The sequence below is a fragment of the Crocuta crocuta genome, unplaced genomic scaffold (assembly GCF_008692635.1).
Source record: "Crocuta crocuta isolate KB4526 unplaced genomic scaffold, BGI_CrCroc_1.0 scaffold108, whole genome shotgun sequence".
Lineage (NCBI taxonomy): Eukaryota > Metazoa > Chordata > Mammalia > Carnivora > Hyaenidae > Crocuta > Crocuta crocuta.
Window position 1 is genome coordinate 10,049,030 of NW_027532825.1, and position 20,268 is coordinate 10,069,297.

At 42.7% G+C, this 20,268-nt stretch overlaps 1 protein-coding gene across 1 annotated transcript in view; it reads left to right on the plus strand.

Annotated features, from left to right (window-relative positions):
- The window catches only part of AMPH (amphiphysin), a 137,159-nt gene that overhangs the window by 79,800 nt on the left and 37,091 nt on the right, over positions 1 to 20,268 (plus strand). The window contains exons 12-15 of the mRNA XM_077781160.1: positions 10,541 to 10,657; positions 14,309 to 14,332; positions 17,511 to 17,534; positions 20,046 to 20,078. Coding sequence (XP_077637286.1) covers positions 10,541 to 10,657; positions 14,309 to 14,332; positions 17,511 to 17,534; positions 20,046 to 20,078 — 198 coding nt within the window. The remainder of the gene's footprint in view (positions 1 to 10,540; positions 10,658 to 14,308; positions 14,333 to 17,510; positions 17,535 to 20,045; positions 20,079 to 20,268) is intronic.

Genomic DNA, 20,268 nt, shown 5'->3' on the forward strand with positions numbered 1-20,268 from the left:
GTCGCCTGGTTTTGAATACCACTGTGACTTCTCTTTTCAATGTGGCATATTTCTAGACCAGCTGCCTCTTCTTTCACTTGATATTTTTTCCAAGTAAACATGTTAGCATTCTGGTAGCGCAGAAAGAATTAGTAAGCTGAAAACTGGAAGGAAGGAAATGGTGCATCTCAAGCCCCCCTTTGGCCGGTGGGTTGGGCTGCTGGGTCGCTCATGGCACCATTGTTCCTTCGCAGGGGTGCCCAAGTGGGGCAGTTTGTTTGTCATCAGGGGCTCTGACAGTGCTCTCAAGTCGTTGTGTCGTTTGGCCCCACAACCTTACAAGGTTCTCAGACTCCTAAACCTCTGACAGTGTCTAGACTTTTCACACTTTGCCCGTTTTTGCATTTTATATTCTACCTTCTTACGAAGCATCTCATGGTGTGAGTCTTTTTTGAGATTTTGTACTTTTGAATGTGGTTTGAGGTATGGGTTAGGGAGTGGTGGTCCGCTGGCTTGGAGAGGCCAGCAGGAGAAGGGGAGGAGGGGGACGCTGGAGAATGAGTTGGGGAGAAGGGAAGGGGCTCACGATGAGGAAGCACGCGACTGAGTATGTTATATGCAGCGTCTCCTTCGAATTAGCTTTGACGTCATTCCTGTGATTCACAGGTCATTTTCCCTACTTTTTACTTTTATTTTTATTTAAAATTTTGAAACTTTTATTCAGTTTTGAGAGACACAGAGACACAGGGTGTGAGTGGGGGAGGGACAGATACAGAGGGAGACACAGATTCCAAAGCAGGCCCCAGGCCCTGAGCCGTCAGCGCAGAGACCGATGCAGGGCTCGAACTCACAAACCGTGAGATCATGACCTGAGCTGACGTCGGACACTTAGCCAGCTGAGCCATCCAGGTGCCCCATCATTATCCCTACTTTTAAAGTTGAGCAAACCCATCATCGTTCTGCCACACAGTGGTGCTCGTAGGGCGGACGCGGAAAGCGGAAGGCTGTCGACCATACGTGCCAGCGTTCTAAGCACCTGAAGGATGCAGATACTGGACATTCAGTAAATTGAACAAATCCATCCAAACTCTCTCCTTAATGTTCAGGGTGCATGTTCTCTAGAGCATCTTTGGGTTTTTGATATTAGCCAAGTTCTTCAAGTTGTTCTGTATCAGCGATACTGTCATTAACCCCGGATGCAGTGGTAGGAGCAGCAGCAGCTGGCCCATTTGCTCACCCATGGCCACCACTGGACCTCGCTGCACTCACAGACCCTATCCATCTCCCTGGTGGTCCCTCTCCTCATTAAGGTCAGCTTGCATGCTCTTGACCAGAGTGGCTGCCAGCCCAATGAGCAGAAGTCATGATAGGCTGCACTATAATGGCTTTGCAGCCTACCAACTTGCTCCAGTAAAAACAAAAAGCCAGCAAAGAATCCAGTTCCTTAGAAAGTTTAGTTTGCTGTGCGTCAACTCATTAGAACATTTGCAGGATCGTATAAATGTAGGTAGGCGCACACACCAAATATGGCAACGGGAGAGCTTTGACAAGTTCTGGTCATGGGTAAGTGGGTCTTTGTTGTACTATTTCGTTTTTTAAGCTTACGTATTTATTTTGAGAGAGACAGAGACAGCATGAGTTGGGGAAGGGCAGAGAGTGAGAGACAGAATCCCAAGCAGATTCCACGCTGTCAGCACAGAGCCCAATATGGGGCTTGAACTCACGAACCATGAGATCATGACCTGAGCCAAAATCAAGAGCGAGACGCTTAACCAGCCGAGCCACCTAGGTGCCCCTTGTTGTACTATTCTTTTAATGTTGTATATAATAAAAATTGTAGAACAAATACTTGACAGTGTCTTATAGAATGGTTGAAGGATGTCTCATTCTGAGATTGCAAATATAAAGCTCTTGAGCCCTGTCAGGATACTGTAGTAACTACCATTATTCACAGTAACTGCATACCTGTCTGTAGTGGTCTTACCATAAGCCCTCAGTTATAAAGTTAAATTCCCTGGGGGTGCCTGGGTGCCTTAGTCAGTTAAGTGTCTGACTCTTGGTTTTGGCTCAGGTCTTGATCTCTAGGTCTGTGAGATCGAGCTGTGCGTCGGCCTCAGTGCTGACAGTGCAGAGCCTACCTGCGATTCTCTCCCTCCCCCTCCCCCACTCATACACACACTTTCTTTCTCTCAAAAGAAATAAACATTTAAAAATTTTTTCTTAGACCACTGCATTCATAATTACTAATGAAATACAAAAACTTTATTCACTGTTAGAAATTGTTAGCTATTTTGTGACCCTTCAATAAAAGACATAACCTATTACATGAAAAATAACTCCCAATTGGCCTTGTTCCTAAGAACTTTATTTAACCTTTCTGTCTTAAGCTCCATTATCTGACCTCCCCAGACTTATTGGGAAGTAGTAAGTGTCCTGCCTAATATTTAGAATATGGTAAAAATGTTCTTAAGAGATGTTTAATGAAAGAAAAAAAGTAAAAAGTTTTTGGAAGAAATAGTACCTATGACTTTATTTGGCTCACTGAAATACTGTGTTATCATTAAGAATTAGAGGCGCCTGGGTGGCTTAGTTGGTTAAACATCCAACTTTGACTCAGGTCATGATCTTGCAGTATGTGGGTTCGAGCCCCCCTTTTGGGCTCTGTGCTTGCAGCTCAGAGCCTGGAGCTGCTTTGGATACTGTATCTTCCTCTCTCTCTGCTCCTCCCCTACTCATTCTCTTTCTCTCTCTCACAAAAAATAAATGTTAAAAATTTTAAGAAAAAAAGAAATCATTGTAAGTGTATGTGTGCATGTGTGTATATATCTGTCTGTCTGCACTCACCCTTAATACTTGTAAATATTTTATGTCTATAGCTAGAAACTGAAATCTCTGTTATCTGATATGCTTATAAGAGTAATGCCATAAAGGATGCATGGTTAACCCCCCAAACACTAGTAAATTCCAGAAGCAAAACATAAAAACTTGAAAGTGTAGTTATATTTCTCAGCAAAACCCACTCTTATGAATGTAGCTTTTGTAATGCCACAAGTTTATTCTCTTCAAACAGTGCAGAAAGGTATATTTTTTGGAAATTTGATCAATATTTTATATCAGTTTTATAACCTATGGGCTTTTTTTTGCTACAAATATAACAAAGATATTTTCATGTCAATTTAATGTATATCTCACCATTGTAAATAACAACAGAGCGCTGTATCGTGAAGTTGTGCTATAGTAGGTTTAACTAACCTCCTGTTATTAGAGTACTTCCTTCCATTAATCAGTTTCATCCATGTATGAACGACACGCAGTCAACGGCACATATTTAAAGCATACATTTTGATAAGTTTTGAGATATTGTGTGCACCCACGAAACCATCACCAGGACCGAGGTAACGACGGTCTCTCTCACCCCTGAAGTTTCTTTGTGTCTGTAATCCTTCCTGTTCCTCTCCACGTGGTGTAGCCTCCAGGCAAACGCTCCGCCTACTGTCGCCATACACGAGTGTGAATCTCCTAGAATTTTGTAGAGATTTCAGTGTGCACTCTTTTCAGTCTGGCTTCTACTATTCTGCATGATTATTATGAGGTTCATCCATTCTGTAGCTTGTATCAGTAATTTCATTCCTTCTTATTGGTGAGTAATATTTCATCATATGGACACATCAGGGTTTGTTTGGTTTTTTAAATCCATTGATGGATATTTGGATTGTTTCTAATTTGGGACTATTATTTTTTTTAATTTTTTAAAATGTTTATTCATTTTTAAGGGGGGGGAAGGGCAGAGAGAGAGGGAGACACAGAATCTGAAGCAGCTCCAGGCTCTGAGCTGTCGCGATGCAGGATCGAACCCATGAACCTGTGAGATCATAACCGGAGCTGAAGTCAAGACGCTTAACCAACTGAGCCACCCAGGCGCCCCTAATTTTGGGGTATTATAAATAAAGGTGCTGTGAACATTTGTGTACAAATTGTTCTTTGTGTACATGCTTCCATTTCACTTCAGTAAATCTCTAAGGGTGAACTGGCTGGATCATATGGTAGAAGTAAATTTAACTTATTAAGAAACTGCCACACTTTTCTAAGTGATTATACTATTTGTGTTTCCATCCATATTGAATAAGATTCCGGTTCCTCCATATCCTTGCCAACACTTGGTGTGGTTAGTCTTTTTAATTTTAGCCATGATTGTAAGTATATAGTGTTATTTCATTGCGATTTAGTTCACGTTTCCCCAGTGACTAATGATGTTAAACATCTTTTCATGTGCTCGTTTGATATCTGCATATCATCTTTTTCTTTTCCCAGCTCTGTTGGGTTATAACTGACAAATAACAATTGTGTATATTTAAGGTATACAACTTGATGTTTTGATATCTGTACACACTGTGAAGTGTGAAGTAATCTCCCCAGTCCAGCTAATTGATATCTCTATGTCTTCACATAGCTACCCTCTTTTTGTTGTTGTTATTGTTGTTGTTGATGTGAAAACACTTAATATCTATCGTCTTGGCAGATTTCAAGTGTATAATGCACTCTCTTTACCTACAAGTGCCATGCTGAGCATTATTAGATCTCCAGGACTTACATAACTGCAACTTTATACCCCTTGACTAACATCTCCCTGTCTCCCCTCCCTGAGGCCCTGGCAACCACCATTCTACTCTCTGCTTCCACAGTTTTGACTATTTTTTGATATAAGTGAGATCCTTTCTCTTTCTGTGTCTTGCTTATTTTACTTACCGTAGAAACTTCTGCACAGCAAAGGAAATAATCAATAGAGTGAAAAGGCAACGTAGGGAATGGGAGAAAATATTTGCACATCACATGTCTGATAAGGGATTAATATCCAAAATATATAAGAAACTCCTACTACTCAATAGCAAAAAGAAAAAAAATTAAATAGTTGGATTTAAAAAATGGACAAGGGACCTGAATGGACATTTCTCTGCAGAAGACACACAGAAGGCCAACAGACACATAAAAAGGTGCTCACTGCCACCCACCATCAGAGAGATGTGCATCAGAGTCACACCTGGTAGAATGGCTGTTACAAAAAAGACAAAGAACAGATGTTGGCGAGGGTGTGGAGAACAGGGAATCCTTGTACACTGTGCATGGGATTGTCAGTTGGTAGAACCACTATGGAAAACAGTATGGAGTTTCCTCAGAAAATTAAAAATAGAGCTACCTTATGATCCAGCAATCCCACTCCTGGGTATTGAAATGAAATCAGTATCTCAAAGAGCTATCTGCATTCCTGTGGTCGTAGCAGAGCTATTCACAATAGACAATCCGTGGAAACAACCTAAGTGTCCGTCAGTGGGGGGCGCCTGGGCAGCTCAGTCAGTTGAGCGTCCGACTTTGACTCAGGTCACGATCTCGCAGTTCCTGAGTTCAGGCCCCGTGTTGGGCTCTGTGCTGACGGCTCGGAGCCTGGAGCCTGCTTGGGATTCTGTGTCTCCTTCCCTCTCTGCCTTCCTCTGCTCATGCTCTCTCTGTCTCTCAAAAATAAAAAACACTAAATGTCCATCAGTGGATAAATGAGTAAAAAAAATGTGGCGTATAAACACAATGGACTATTATTTGGCCTGAGAAAAAGTAAATCCTGCCATTTCTGACAACATGGATGAGTCTAGAGAACATTATGATACATTACTGTGACATTAGTATGTCCTCACTGGTGTCTGTGAAAAACTTTTGCTGATGTATTTACTTATTTGATGGAGTTTTGAGAGTCCTTTATATGTTCTGGATACCAGCCTTTTATCAGATACATGATTTGCAAATATTTTCTTCCAGCATGTGGCTTATGTTGACATTCTTTTGTGCTTTTAAGTAGAGTAGTAGAAGTTTTTTATTCTGATGAGGTCCAGTTTATCTAGTGTATTTCTTTCTTAAGAATTAGGCATTTCACATCACATCTAAAAAATCCTTTGCCTAACCCAAGGTCACAAAGATTTTCTCCAATGTTTTCTTCTAGAAGTTTTACAGCTTTAGGCGTTGCAGTTAGGGTCCGGGACTAATTTGGAATTAATTTTTTAATATGTGCAAAGTATGGGTTGAAGTTTATTGCTTTACAGTTCAAATGTAAGTGTTGAAAAGTCTATCTTTGTTCTACCGAATGACCTTGTACCTTTGTGGAAAGTTAGTTGTCTATGGGTCGTTCTCTTTCTGAGCTCTGTGATTCTTTATTGATCCATTTGCCTACCTTTTATGCCGGTACAGTGTTAATCTTGATTACTGTCACTTTATACTGTCTTGAAATCAGATGAGGTTAGTCCTTCAGCTTTGTTACTCTTTTTCAGAGTTTTTTTTGGCTGTTGTAGGTCTTCTGAATCTCCACATGTATCTTAGAATCAATATGTACGTTTCCACAAAAATACCTTCTGTTATATTTTATTAGATTCCTAGAGCTATTTTAACAAAGAAGTAGCTTATGCCAAGAGACATTTACTCTCACAGTTTTGGAGGCTAGAGGTCAGATAAAGGTCATGATCGAGTCTGAGATCAGCAGGGCCATGCTTCTTCTGAAGGCTCTAGGGTCCTTCCTTGCTCCTCTCTCCTCCGGTGGTTGCTGAGAGTCCTTGGTATTCCTTGGCATGTAGATACATCATCCAGTCTCTGCCTCTGTCATCACATGTGTTTTCTGTGTGTGGCTGTGTGCTTTGTGTCCTCACATGTCTTTGTGTTTATGTATCCAAATTGCCCTGTTTTTGTAAGGTCACTAGTCATTGCATTGATGTCCATCCTAATTCAGTATGACCTCATCTTTATTTCACTACACCTGCAAAGGCCCTGTTGCCAAATAAGTCACTATCACAGGCTCCTTATAATCATGAACTTTGTGGGGGGTGGGACACACAGTATTCACCCCAATACAGATATTGATTGGCATTGAATTGAATCTGTAGATCAGTTTGGGGAACATTGATGTCTTAATGAGTTTTGTGACCCAGAAACTATAGCTTTTCCTTTATTTTAAGGTCTTCTCTAATTTATCTCTGCTGTGTTTTACAGTATCCAGTGTACAGGTATTTCTCATCTTTGGTTGGGTTTATCCCTAAGTAGTTCATAGTTTTAGTGCTATTGTAAATAAGATTTTTAAAATTTGTTTCTGGTTTTTCATACTATTATATATCAATAAAATTTTTGTTATATTAATTTTTGTATATTAATGCTATATCCTGCAAGGACTTTTCTATATAAGTGATCATATCTTCTGTGAATTAACATAGTTTTACTTTTTTCTTTTTAATCTGGAAGTCTTTTATTGCTTTTTTCTGCGTTACTTTACTCTTTAGGACTGCCAGTATATTCCTGGGTAGAAGTAGTGAGGCGGCCATACTTGTCTCGATCTTAGGGGAGAAGCTTCTAGTCTTATGTTATTAAACATGATGATAGTTGTATGTTTTCGTAGATGCCCTTATCAGGCTGAGGAAGTTGCCTATTTTTCCTACTTCATTGAGAGATTTAAACAGGAATGGATATGGATTTTTTAAAATACTTTTTCTTCTTCTTCTTTTTTAATGTTTATTTATTTTTGAGAGACAGAGAGACAGAGAGCATGAGGAGGAGAGGGAGACACAGAATCCGAAGCAGGCTCCAAGCTCCGAGCTGTCATCACAGAGCCTGATGCTGGGCTTGAACTCACAAATTGCAAGATCATGACCTGACCTGAAGTTGGTGCCCAACCGACTGAGCCACCCAGTCGCCCCTCAATTATTTTTTCTACTGAATTACACTCATTGGTTTTCAAATGGTAAATCAGTCATGCATTCCCTAGGTAAACCCCATTTGGTTACGGTGCAGTGTTTATATATATATATATATTTTTTTTTTTCATTCAGTTTGCTAAAGCTTTCTCTAGCATTTTTGCATCTCTGTTGATGAGGAATGTTAGTCCATAGGGTGTTGTTTTTAATAACGTCGTTTTTCTGGGTAGCTGAGTGGCTCAGTCAGTTGACTGTTCAGCTTCATCTCGGTCATGATCTTGTGGTTTGTGAGTTCCAGCCTCACACCGGGCTTGCTGCTGTCAGCACAGAACCCCCTTTGGATTCTCTGTCCTCCTCTCTCTGCCCCTCCCCTACTTGCACGCTCTTTTTCTCTCTCTCTTTCTCAAAATAAATAAACATTTAAAGTAAAAGGAAAAAAAAGTCATTTTCTGATTTTATTACCAAGGTAATGCTTTCTCCATAGAATAAGTTGGGAAATCATTCACTCCTCTTCAATTTTGTGGAATTGATATTTTTATCTTACTTAACTCTTTGGTAGAATTCACCAGAAGAGCCATTTGGGCCTGCTGGGGTTTGTTTTTGTTTGTTTGTTTGTTTTTCTCTTAAAATTTTTTTTTATTTGAGTATAGTTGACACACAATGTTACATTAGTTTCAGGCGTACAGCATAGTGATTCAACTTCTCTATATGTGGTAGTTTGTATTTCTCAAGAAATTTGTCTCTTTCATCTAAATGTTAAATGTATTGGGATAAAGTGGTTTATAATACTTCCTTATTGTTTTGTTACTATCTCTGGTAACGCCCCCTCTCTCATCCCTGGTATTGGTAGTTTGTCTGGTAAATTGTCTTTACTACTCATGACAATCTTAACTAGGTGAGTAGTATTACTCTCATTTTAAGCATGAAAAAATGGAGGCTCAAAGAAGCTGAATTAATTGCCCAGAGAGAGACAGCTAACCAGTGGCAAAACTGGGTGCAAACCCAGATCCATCTCAAGAGTCTAAGCATAGCTCTCTTTGCATCCTTGATCTCTGCATTTCCATTCGAGTTTCCATAGGGGCTCCATGAGGCCCATCGAGGATTAGTGGACAGATTTGGGTGGGCTCACATTTCGTGAAGAATTGAGAGACTGCCCAGAATGCCTCTGCAGGTCCTCCTGGTGCCTGTGTGGGAGATGTGAGACCAGGTCTCAGCAGCAGCAGCCTGTATTAGCGCTGGAGTCAAAGGCACCAGGCTGTTGCTGTCCTGCCTCAGCTGCGCTGCAGATGACAGGCTCAGGACAACAGCCCACTCTCCTCATCCCCAGATGGAGGAATGATGCCATTTCGCCCTTGATTTTTGTAAGGATTAGACCGTGCAGGTGAAATGACGTTTGGGGGATCTAGCAAGGTCATTCTTTGAAGGCAATCACGGTATTGCAGTGCTGTCATCATTAGACTGCAGCCAAGTGCCCTAACCTCAGTTAATATTGATATGCACGAAGCTCTCAGAACAGTGCCTAGCACATTCTAAGTCAATATAAGTGGTCGCAGTTTTAAACGAATAACTTGTACCAATACAAATGTTGGTGAAAAACAGGACTCCTGCAGATTTTGAATAGGGACCAAAGGAATCAGTTGATGGTTTTGTGATTATATTAAAACAAGAGGGATCTCAGAAGAGCATTATCCTTGTGAAATTTTAAACGTGTAAGAAAAATCATGTCACAAAATAGGCAGCTCAGGACCAATAGCGTGGTATTTAAGCAGATTTCCTTCAATAGTGAGTGTGAATACACGAAGAAAAATGATCTATGATGCCCCAAAGCTTCTCAGACAGCTCTATGTTTTTAAATTTTCATCTATGATCATTATTAATTAAAAGAAGTCTTGTTCTTTAAAATCTTTCTCTGAGCATTCCTTTTCTTACCTGCTTCATCCATGGTTGTGACCTTTGAATTTCTAGACTACAGATGGTCAAAACTGAAGCTTCTATCAAACGCCAAACACAGGTCACTTGATTCTGTGAGAACTGTCCCAGTTCTCTTCATTGTGATGGTTTATGGGGCTTTATTTCAGCTCTGACCCTTACTGTATGATTTGAGCCAAGGTTAGGCTCAACTTCAAGCCATGTTATTTTTTTGTATCATGGTATCACAATAAATGAACAAATATTAATGTTAAGTATTATAAATGTTTTGCTGTTGGAGCAGGACTTTTATCCTAGGTCATATTTGGCTTACCTCTCTCTAATCCAAGAGGGTGATTTTATAGCAGATGTCCGGGGGCGTGGTTCTCTCCCTATCGCTGTCTCTTTCACCCTCCCTCCCTCATATGCACAGTGGAGACCGACAGAATTATGGATGAAGAATGGTTATGTGATAACTAAATCTGAGGGGGTGACGCAGATGGGTGTAGTCAGAGTAGATGGTATCCCTTCCTTTTTACATGCTGGCTTCGCAGGGGACCTCCCAGCAGTGGGCTACAGTGATGGGTCCAACCCTTCGCCTATTTCATCCATCTGTAATTCTTGATCTGAGATTGCTAAAATAGCAGAGGAAAGTCCTTGGATCTTGATGACATTAGGACATACTTCTGCGACATTCTCTTCATTGGCTGGATTTGGAGCTGGACAAAGGACAGAAACTGAAGCCTGGGTCACATTTCAAGGCACCTTAGGTTCTGGTTGGCCGGAGTCAGTTACTTCCCCCTTCTTAACATTTAGCAAGTGACTCTGGGTAAACTATCAGAGCGTGCTTGGGGGATACTCAGTGATGTTAGTTAGAGGATTATACGTGGATTAGATCACAACGTCTCATATTTTGTTGCGTCCTGCTTTAACAGAATGAAGTCCCTGAGGTGAAGAAAGAGGAGACATTGTTGGATCTGGACTTCGACCCTTTCAAGCCTGAGGTGGCATCTGCAGGCTCTGTTGCTGTGGCCCACTCACCCATGTCGCAGGTATCCAGTGGCAGTTGTGATGTTTGGGGATGATGTTTCGTGAATTTTAATAAGCTATATAAGGGCAGCAGATGCCTTTCAGATGACTGTCCGTTTCAAATGACTATTTTCTTTTGGGTTGACAGACATTTCCTAATGGGAAGGAAGAGTAGAAAGAAGACCTTATCCATGCCTGTCATTCCAAACCTCCCCCTCCCATCCCCTCTCTCTACCCATCGAGCTGGGATAACCATACATCCCAAACTGGAACGTATAGCTGCCCAGAAATCCTCTATCTCAGAGTAATTGTTGTTATTAGTATCATTTTACACTCAGAGTGTTCAGATTTCAATGATAGATTTCATGGCTTCTCTAAACGCAGCTCTTTCTTTTGGCCCTGGCCTTACCTTCTCAGTGTTTCCTCTGCGTTCCTTCCACATGCTTGGGAGATTACAGCACGTTAGACATAGCCTTGACATTGTGCCCCAGTGGAAGTGTTTTCCAGTCTTCATCACTTGGAACTTGATGACGTTGTCCCCCTCCACGTTGCAGGAGCTTCCCTCATGTGATCTGGGCTATGGCTTGATGCGGAGCCGGACTCGTGTACCCCGCTTCCCCTTGTTCATCGTCCTCACCCTCAACCTTTCCTCCGTTCGGTAGTGATGCCACAGCGTCCTCCCGTAGAGGGGCGCTGGGGGTGGGCGCTGTAATGGCTTGTGGATGATTCCTCTGCAGTAGACTTCCTTCACGATCGTCTATGCCCATGGGAGGAAGTTAACGCAAGGTCTGGCTAAGCAGAAATTGTCCACGTCAGTCGTTCTGCTGTGCTTGGGGCCTTCCATTTGAATCTGGGCAGATCCAGAGATGCTGGGGTATACTTCGCATGAACTAAGGAAGGCGAGTTATAAATTGAGGCCTAGCTCACTCTTCCAGTCTTGAAGCCTTCTCGACACCTTACAGTAAACCACTGTCCGCTCAGTATGAACTTCAACAAGTAAAGCCTCTCTCTAATCCGTGCTTTATTCCAGAATGTGATCACATTTCTGAAGGCCTCCTGGTTGTAATATAGAAACAATACAAATCTGAGATTTGTAAAGCAGGTAACCAAGCAGATCAGATACGAGGCTTTAAAGGTACTTTGCAAAAAAAAAAAAAAATTGGGTCTTTTAGATAAATGTTTCAAAAAGTCCTATTAAATCCCTTTTAGGAGAGTCATGATAGGCATTAGAATATTAAAAGCTCCAGGAAGTCCTGCCATTAAAAGAAAAAACTGTTTAGACTTGTTTAACTTAGAGATTTCCAAATTTGTTTGGCCACAGAAATCTGTTTGAATAAAAGTTTCTTCACATTCATTGGAATGTTCTCTAAAACCTACTTCGGGAAATGCTACCATAGTGATTGTCAGCAAGTTTGAGGGTTGTGCCTTGGGGGGCCAGCTAAGCAGGACATGAATGTACATATTAGTCAGAATACTTCCATGAAAGAGCTTTCTCACTGTGTAGACCTCATTGTGCAGGATTCACGGGACCTCTGGGTCTCACCCACCAGCATTCATTGCTCTCGTGGCCAGAGCATGCCGTTGTGATCAGCGGATGAGCTCCCATAGCATGGCCGTCTGCAAGTTTGCATCAAGGGAGAAACTTCTTTTATATCTATCCGTGATTAAAAAATTCCACAAATCATGGAAATTTGTGTGGGTTTAGGACTAAGAGAGTCTTTCAGAATTAAAAAACCATGACTGAGGGACGCCTGGGTGGCTCAGTTGGTTAAGCATCTGACTTCGGCTCAGGTCATGATCTTGTAGTTCATGGGTTTGAGCCCCGCGTCGGGCTCTGTGCTGATAGCTCAGAGCCTGGATCCTGCTTCAGATTCTGTGTTTCCCTCTCTCTGCCTCTCCCCTGCTCACACTCTGTCTCTCTCTCTTTTAAAAATAAACATTAAAAAAAATAATATTTTTTAATGGCCTTGGTTAAATCTTCAAAAGTTTTTCTTCCAAAGAAAATGCATCACCGCAGTTAGGAAGAGCTCTGTGTGCCCCCATGTTCTCCCTCTGGCCGGGTAACGAACTGCCGTGGCTGCCCTGACGGAGGCACCTCACTGCAGAGTCAGGCTGTGAGCTGGCTCTGATCACATCTGCTTTTCACCTAGAACAGTCTTAGGCTGAGAGAGCAAAACACACAGAAGCCATTGGATGTGTGCGGGCCTTCTCTTCCCTTCGCTCTGAATGTTCTCGCTTAACCATCGCCTGCCCCTGGGCTTTAAATGGGTGTTTTGCTGCGGCCACGGCAGCGGCTCACCTTGCCATCACCGCGGTGTCCGTACGAGTTAACACATCCTTTCATGGTGCTGAGGACTGATAACCAAGACGTTTCGTTCTGCCGCTTTCCTTTGGAGAAAATACCCTGTGCCAGGGATACGAGGCAGGGATATGGGGTAGCTTTCAGGAGCTGTGATTCTTCTGAGGCCGGGAAGCAAGAAAACACATGCCATCTGAATAACCAGAAAGAGCGTGTTAGATGCAGAAGGAGTCCGCATACGAGTACGAGTAACGGGGGGTTTCCCTGCATCCGTTCTGTCCTCCTTTGTTAGTCATTCGACAGGTCCGAGCCAACCCAGCCAGGCTGCACAGAGGTGCGGGGCAGCCGGGGCAGTACCGCCCAGGGGCCGGGCTCCCTCACAACCACAGGACCCCTGTCCTCCAGTCCAGAGACATCTGTGGCCCCATCTGGACACTCCCATGTTCCTCGTTTGGGAGTGCCAGGCTCTAATTTGCCACTCACTTAGAGATTCAAAACAAGTGTGTAAACACGGATCTGACTCCAGTCACACAGACAAAGGCAGAAAGGGACGTGGCATTAGCAGCAGGTCTCAGTCCCAGAGGAGGTGAGAGAGGTCTCCCTCACTGTCCCAAACGCACGGTGGCAGTCACTTGAGCCATCTGGATTCCTTCCGAGGGGTCAGTGAGCTTTATAATTAAAATGCTGGTAGTAAGCATAATTCATCCATTATGTCTTAGGGGGCACGCTGCTAATTTGCATGATTCTTTAGTAATTGAGCTGTGCTTTCATCTAATTCAACATACTAAAGAACTACTTTTCTGGGGTTCATTTACCATCACACTGGTCAGTGCATCCTCTTGAATTTGGAGAGTGGGGAGGAGAGGAAGTCATAGCAACGATTAGATCTGTATTTCCTCAAAGATATGAGAAACTACACTCTGGACACCGTGTACTTCATTTTAAGTGTGTGTGTGTGTGTGTGTGTGTGTGTGTGTGTGTGTGTGTGTGTGTAGTAAAGTAGGCACTTTAATCATGTTTCAGATACAGTTTTTAGCCCTATAGCGAAAAGCAGATTGACTGGCCTCTTACTGTTCACTGCAGTCACCACAAGACACATTTGACTATTCCAATTTAAATTAAATCAAATTATGTAAATTTGAAAATTTGGTTCTGTTACATAGCACATCTCAAGTGCTCCGAAGCTGCCTGGGACTAGTGTTCACACGTTGGATAGCACAGATCTGGAACATTCTCACCACCAAAGAAAGTTCTGTTGAATAGCACTATATTAAACGTTTCAAAGATGTTTATTTTTAGAGCTTCTATTTATGTCAGTATTTTTTACATGCTTGCGATTTGTATACTGACTATATTTTTGTTTGTTTGCTTTCAGACATTGCCCTGGGATCTATGGACGGTAAGAGTCCTGAGAGCTTGTATCTTTTTTTTTTATGGTTTGAGAGCTCGTATTTTGAAGTACCTGAATCCCTAGAAATTTGGAAACCTTATTTTATTATAATTCATCTGTGATTGGAAGATCTAAACTTTTTTTAATGTTTATTTATTTTCTGAGAAACAGAGACAGAGGATGAGCTGGGGAGGGGCTGAGAGAAAGGGAGTCACAGATTGCAAAGACTCCGAGCTGTCAGCACAGAGCCCTCTGCAGGGCTTGAACTCATGAACCGCGAGATCATGACCTGGACCAAAGTCGGGTGCTTAACCGACTGAGCCACCCAGGTGCCCCTGAACTTTTTTTAAAGTTTATTTACTTATTTTGAGAGAGAAGGAGAGCAAGAACACAGGCAGCAGAGGGGCAGTGAGGAAGAGAGAGAATCCCAAACAGGCTCCACACTGTCCGTGCATTTCACAAAGTGGGAGATCATGACCTGAGCCCAAATCAAGAATCAGACGTTCAACCAACTGAGCCACCCAGATGCCCCGAAGACCTAGACTTTTTTTTTTTTTTAATATTTTATTTATTTCTAGGAGAGAGAGATAACATGAGCAGGGTAGGGTCAGAGAGAGAGGGAGTCACAGACTGAAACAGGCTCCAGGCTCTGAGCTGTCAGCACAGAGCCCGACGTGGGGCTCGAACCCACGAACCGCGAGATCATGACCTAAGCGAAAGTCAGATGCTTAACCGACTAAGCCACCCAGGTGCCCCAGACCTAGACGTTTTTAAATGATCGTGTCGTCTCCTAGCACAGTCATCAGCCCTCTGGTGGTCCAAGTATTACCAGCACCTAGAAACGGTGGTGTAGAAAGGACTGTCAGTGTGCCAGACTCCTGGATAAGCAAGAATCTGTGTTCCTGATCTGCCTTTTTATGCTCCTTCCCATCGTGAGTGGCTACAGGAAATGGAGTGAAGGATGTGCACCTTTTTTATATTGCTCTTAAATAGCATAGAAGAAAATGCGGGTGAGCAAACGTAAGGGACACGCTACTCTGCACAAGGAACCCTTTTCTCACTATTATTTCCAGTAATAAGGAACCTTCGTCAACAAGATTTTGAGCTGTAGAGCCACACAGCTCTGGATTTGAGTCAAGACTCTACCTTTTGTAACAGTAGGACTTCAAGCAACTTACGAACTTCTCTTGGCCTCAATTTTTTTTCATCTCTAAAATAAGGGCAATGTCACCTACCTCAGAGGGTCACGTGAGGATTCAGTAGTTAATATTTGTAGAGAGTTTAGCCCCACATCCAGTACATACATATCAATAAAAGGTAGCTATTACTACTAATGGCATGTATTCAGTTAATCTGATGGCTAAGGATGGGCGCTTCCAGAAGTAAGAGTTGGGAAAAAAAAAGATGCAAATGGAGCTTTGTGGTGGTGGCATGTGTGTTGGGGAGTTAGGAGGTGGCCATACCCACATGGAGCCTCATATCCCTGAGGATATCATGTCTGCCCCATCTTGGAAAAGCTCTGGTCACATGGTCTTCAGACCTCAACTCTGGTTTCGTGTTTTTCTTCTTCTTCTTTTTTTTTTTTTTATAAGTTTATTTATTTTTGAGAGAGAGAGAGAGAGGGAGTGTGTGTGTGTGTGTGTGTGTGTGTGTGTGTGTAGGGGAGGGAAAGAGAGAGAGAAGGAAACAAAGAATCCAAAACAGGCTCCAGGCTCTGAGCTGTCAGCACAGAGCCTGATGCAGGGCTCGAACTCTGAACGGCGAGATTATGATTTGAGCTGAAGTTGGACGCCCAACCAGCTGAGGCACCCAGGTGCCCTGGCTTGTTTTTCTTCTTTTTTAGTGAGACGGCAATAGGAAAGTCTGCTAGATCTGGGTCTTTATGGATCTAGTCTTCTGAAATGACATTGCCACTCTCTTCCCTTGAGACAGAAAGATGGCTGCCCCCTTCCCTTCCACAGGAGTGGGTTTATACTGCCCTACTTAGGGTCCTTGAAGCATCCTGGAAGACTCTCAAGAGAAAAGCTAAAGAATGTTGACTGAAAACATCTTTTATAGTGAGCTGGCTTTGCTTGTGTAATCACAAAAAGGGATTCATGGACTGATGTTCAGGATGTTTGAATTCTAGCTGCAACTCTGTTAATTTTCTTGAAGCTCAAGAGGACAGTGCTCATGTTTTATTATTCCAGTGTGTCACATCTTCAGTTGGGGTTATAATACAGTTTCCCTTCCCTCACCAGAAAGGGTATGGTGAGGGGGAAGGTATCATCTAGATGGAACATTGAGTATTTCAGAGGATAAACCTGCTAAGAAGGGTAGTGGTGACTTGGGGCACCTGGGTCGCTCCATCACTTGAGCATCCAACTTCGGCTCAGGTCATGATCTCACAGTTCATGGGTTCGGACCCTGCTACGCACTCTGTGTTGACAGATCAGAGCCTGGAGCCTGCTTTGGATTCTGTGTCTCCCCCTGTCTCCACCCCTCCCCTGTTCGCACTCCCTCTCTCTCTCACAAAACTAAATACCATTTTTTAAAAACTAAAAACACAAAAACAAACAAACAAAAAAAACAAAGGTAGTGATGACAAAATTGCAAAACAGTGCCTCCCTTGACCAAATCACTGGCATTCCTCGCCCCTTTCAATCCCTCAGTGTCATTTGTGTGCAGACCAGGCTTCTAGTTTGGGGGTGGGGGCGGGAAGAACATGAGGAGAATCGCCCGAGCGGTCACACAAACCCTACCACAGAGGCACCAGTGTGGAAGGAGTTTGGGGAAGATGCATTCTGGTCCTGTGACAGACCGCGTGACCCGTGTGTCCTCTCGTGGGTGCTAGCGCCTGATCTTGTTCTCGTCTTCACAAGTTTGCTTCTTTATTTGAAAACTTTGCAACTCAGAGTTCTGCTAAAGCAGAAGCTATGTAATAGCCAGGAGAGCTCCTTGCTGACTAGAAAATGGCGGAGGCTTTCTTCATGTTTCAACTGTGATGTCTTAACCAGCAATGGAACAAAACTCACCCCTATCAAAAAACCAGTTGTAAACTTTGACCTCAAACCAGTAAAAGCCACAGCTTTCAGGAGAATGTTGAGTCTTGACAGCACAGGATTTTAATATGCTAGAGAATTTTCTTCTTTTGCCTTATCATTATTATTATTATTATTGATGATTATTTCTTCTTTTACTCATGCAGACAAGCACTGACTTGGTACAGCCGGTAGGTAAATATTCAGAATATTCTGGATTTTTTTTTTCCTTTAATATGCCTTATATACGTGGATATTATCTAGAATGAGCTTTTTTTTTCTCCATGGCATTGCTATTGCAGATTTAACCTTAAGCCATTTAATTTTAATTTTAATTTTACTACTCTCTAGTTTTAACTGGTGCTACCCTACTGAAGACCTTTGTGTTCCTCATCAAATCTTGCCATGATCTATTTCATCTTATGTTGTGTTTTTTTTTCCTTTGCTATTCTGCATACTTCTAAAGCCTGACTCTTCAAAAAGTCTTTCCCTGTGTAACCTGATCATGGAGGAAACTCCAGACAGTGGGTTGGCCGAAGAAACTCAAAGATCTCAAATTGACCTAGGTGCATTTATTTGGGGCCCTGATGCTAGTACAGAGAGTGTCAGCCAGGAAATTACACAAGGTGGGTCTCAGGAAGACTCTTCATGTCTCTCTGAAGCAGAGCAGGACATGGGATTATCCACTGGAATGCCTCCTGCTTCCTGGCACCCTGTAGTTGAACAGGGTGAGCTTGTTGTGGGGCCAGCCCTTCTGGGCGGAAATGAACAGCTGTCCCCAGAGCCTGTGCCTGAGGCTGAATTTGCCACAGCTGCTTATCTGGAGATGGAGTGGCCTCATGACTTACCCAACTCGGAGATGGCAGCCACAGAAACTGGTGGCCTGGTCAAAGAAAGTCCAGAAGATGTTAAAGAATCAGAAGAAGAGGAAGAGAAACAGAAGACTGAAGATTCTATGTGGGCAGGTGTGGAGACATATGAAAAGGTAGACACTGGAGCTATTGATATCAAGGCACTAGAAGGTACAGAGGAATTTGAAGAGAAAGTGGGTGACAGTGCAGGAAACAGGCTAGTAGATGTTAAGACAATTGGAAACCCAGACCAGGAGACGTTAGAAATCAGTAAAGAGGAAATGAGGAACGATCTAAGAGCTAGTTGTGGGGAAAGTGGAAAGACCAATGCAGAGTATTTTGATACAACTCATGTGTTAGAAAAAGACCTGGAAAGAGTAGATACAGCACCTGAATTTAGTGACAGAAACCAAGCGCTAGATGAAGGGCATCCAGTAGTAATAAATAGTTGTGAAAGTAGAGGAGGCTCTGGAGCTGAACCCACCCATCACACAGACATTTTGAATCTGTGTCTCCAGACCGATTCTGTATCTAATATTGAAAATGCCAGCCCCGAGGGATGGGATTTAGCTAGACAAGACATAAGAAAAAATTTAATTGGCCCTCCTAACCATGATATAATACATCACTCAGGACAAGGCAGTGCAGGTGCAGAAGAAAGTCAGCATGAGGCCGTGTTACATACTCCTGGGGTTGACAGGGATGAAGATCAGGCTGTTGTTTCCTCAGTAAAACATGAAGTGGCAGCTCAGTCTAGGACAGACCTTAATTGTTCTCTGGGAACTAATGCAAACAGAAGAGATTGGTGTTTGTGTAAGGCAGAAGGCTCATTAATAGAGGGGTCTGAAAGTACAGCGACTGGGAACTGTAGTCCTACCATTAACTTGCCAAGTATTATGAAAACAGACTCTTGGGCAACAGATCCAGGTCAAATCTGGCAGCCAAGCTTGGATTCGGCAGTGAATAATATGGATATATTGGAATTCTCTGGTATACCAGATGGCCAAACTCGTGGATTCGCCAGTTGGCTTGATTCTGTTAACCACTGGCCTATCAGAGATGTGGGAGGCTTAGACAGTTGCTGGGAACATTTAGATACAGTTGAAGGCAAGACAGGGCTGGAGGTGGACTCACCAGCAGCTGTGTGTGGGGAACAAGTCATTGCTAAGTGCTGGGAACAAAGCCGAGACATGGCTAGACCGTCGGTTCTGGGAACCTCCCACGGTGCTAGCACTGAAAGTCCCGCTGGTCCCCAAGACAATGACATCAGCAACTCAGATTTATCTGAAGATGAAATTGCTAACCAGAGATATGGATTGTTGTAGCAAGAAATAGAGCCTGATAAAGAAGAGGTACTTAACCCCAGTATGTAGTATAGACTAGCCAAAGACTTCTGTAGGTTCTGTTTTTCCTAATGTTTCCCACCTACTTCATTATCCATCACTGTCTTCTCTGAGACCTGCTTCATCTCCTTGAAATCTGTGCAAACCAAACACAAATAGGTTGACAAAAAAATAATTTAAAGAAAGCAGAATGGTTGTGTTGGGAACTAATTAGTCTATTTTAGCTTTTCTCTGGAATCATTTTCTCATTATTGAGAAAGTGGGCTTTGGTTAGCACTGACTGAACCATACACTGGCAATAATTGTAAAAACAATCTCTTTTTTTGTCAGCCTATTTAAAATAATACAGTTCGGCCTTTTGCATTTCCTAAACGCGCTCATGCACAGCAACCTTTTGTATTATTTTAAAAGGTGTGGTGGTCTTTACTTTCTGACTTGTCTGATGGACATTTACTGATCACACAAAAATGATAGAAAATAACATACATTGATTTCCCTTTCTGTTTAGCCTTCCGGTGGTACATTTAATGGATTCACCCAGGTAAGAGATCGATTTGCTTGCACAATCCATCTTTGAGAATGAGTGACCTTGGTGTCACTTGAGTAGCATAACGTTTAAGCACGTCGGTGCGATACTTGACCCTATCACTTGCAAGTTTGGTAATGGAAGCAGTGATAGTGGCAGTATTGTAGGGTTGTGGTGAAGAGTCCCTGAGACATACAATTGGCAG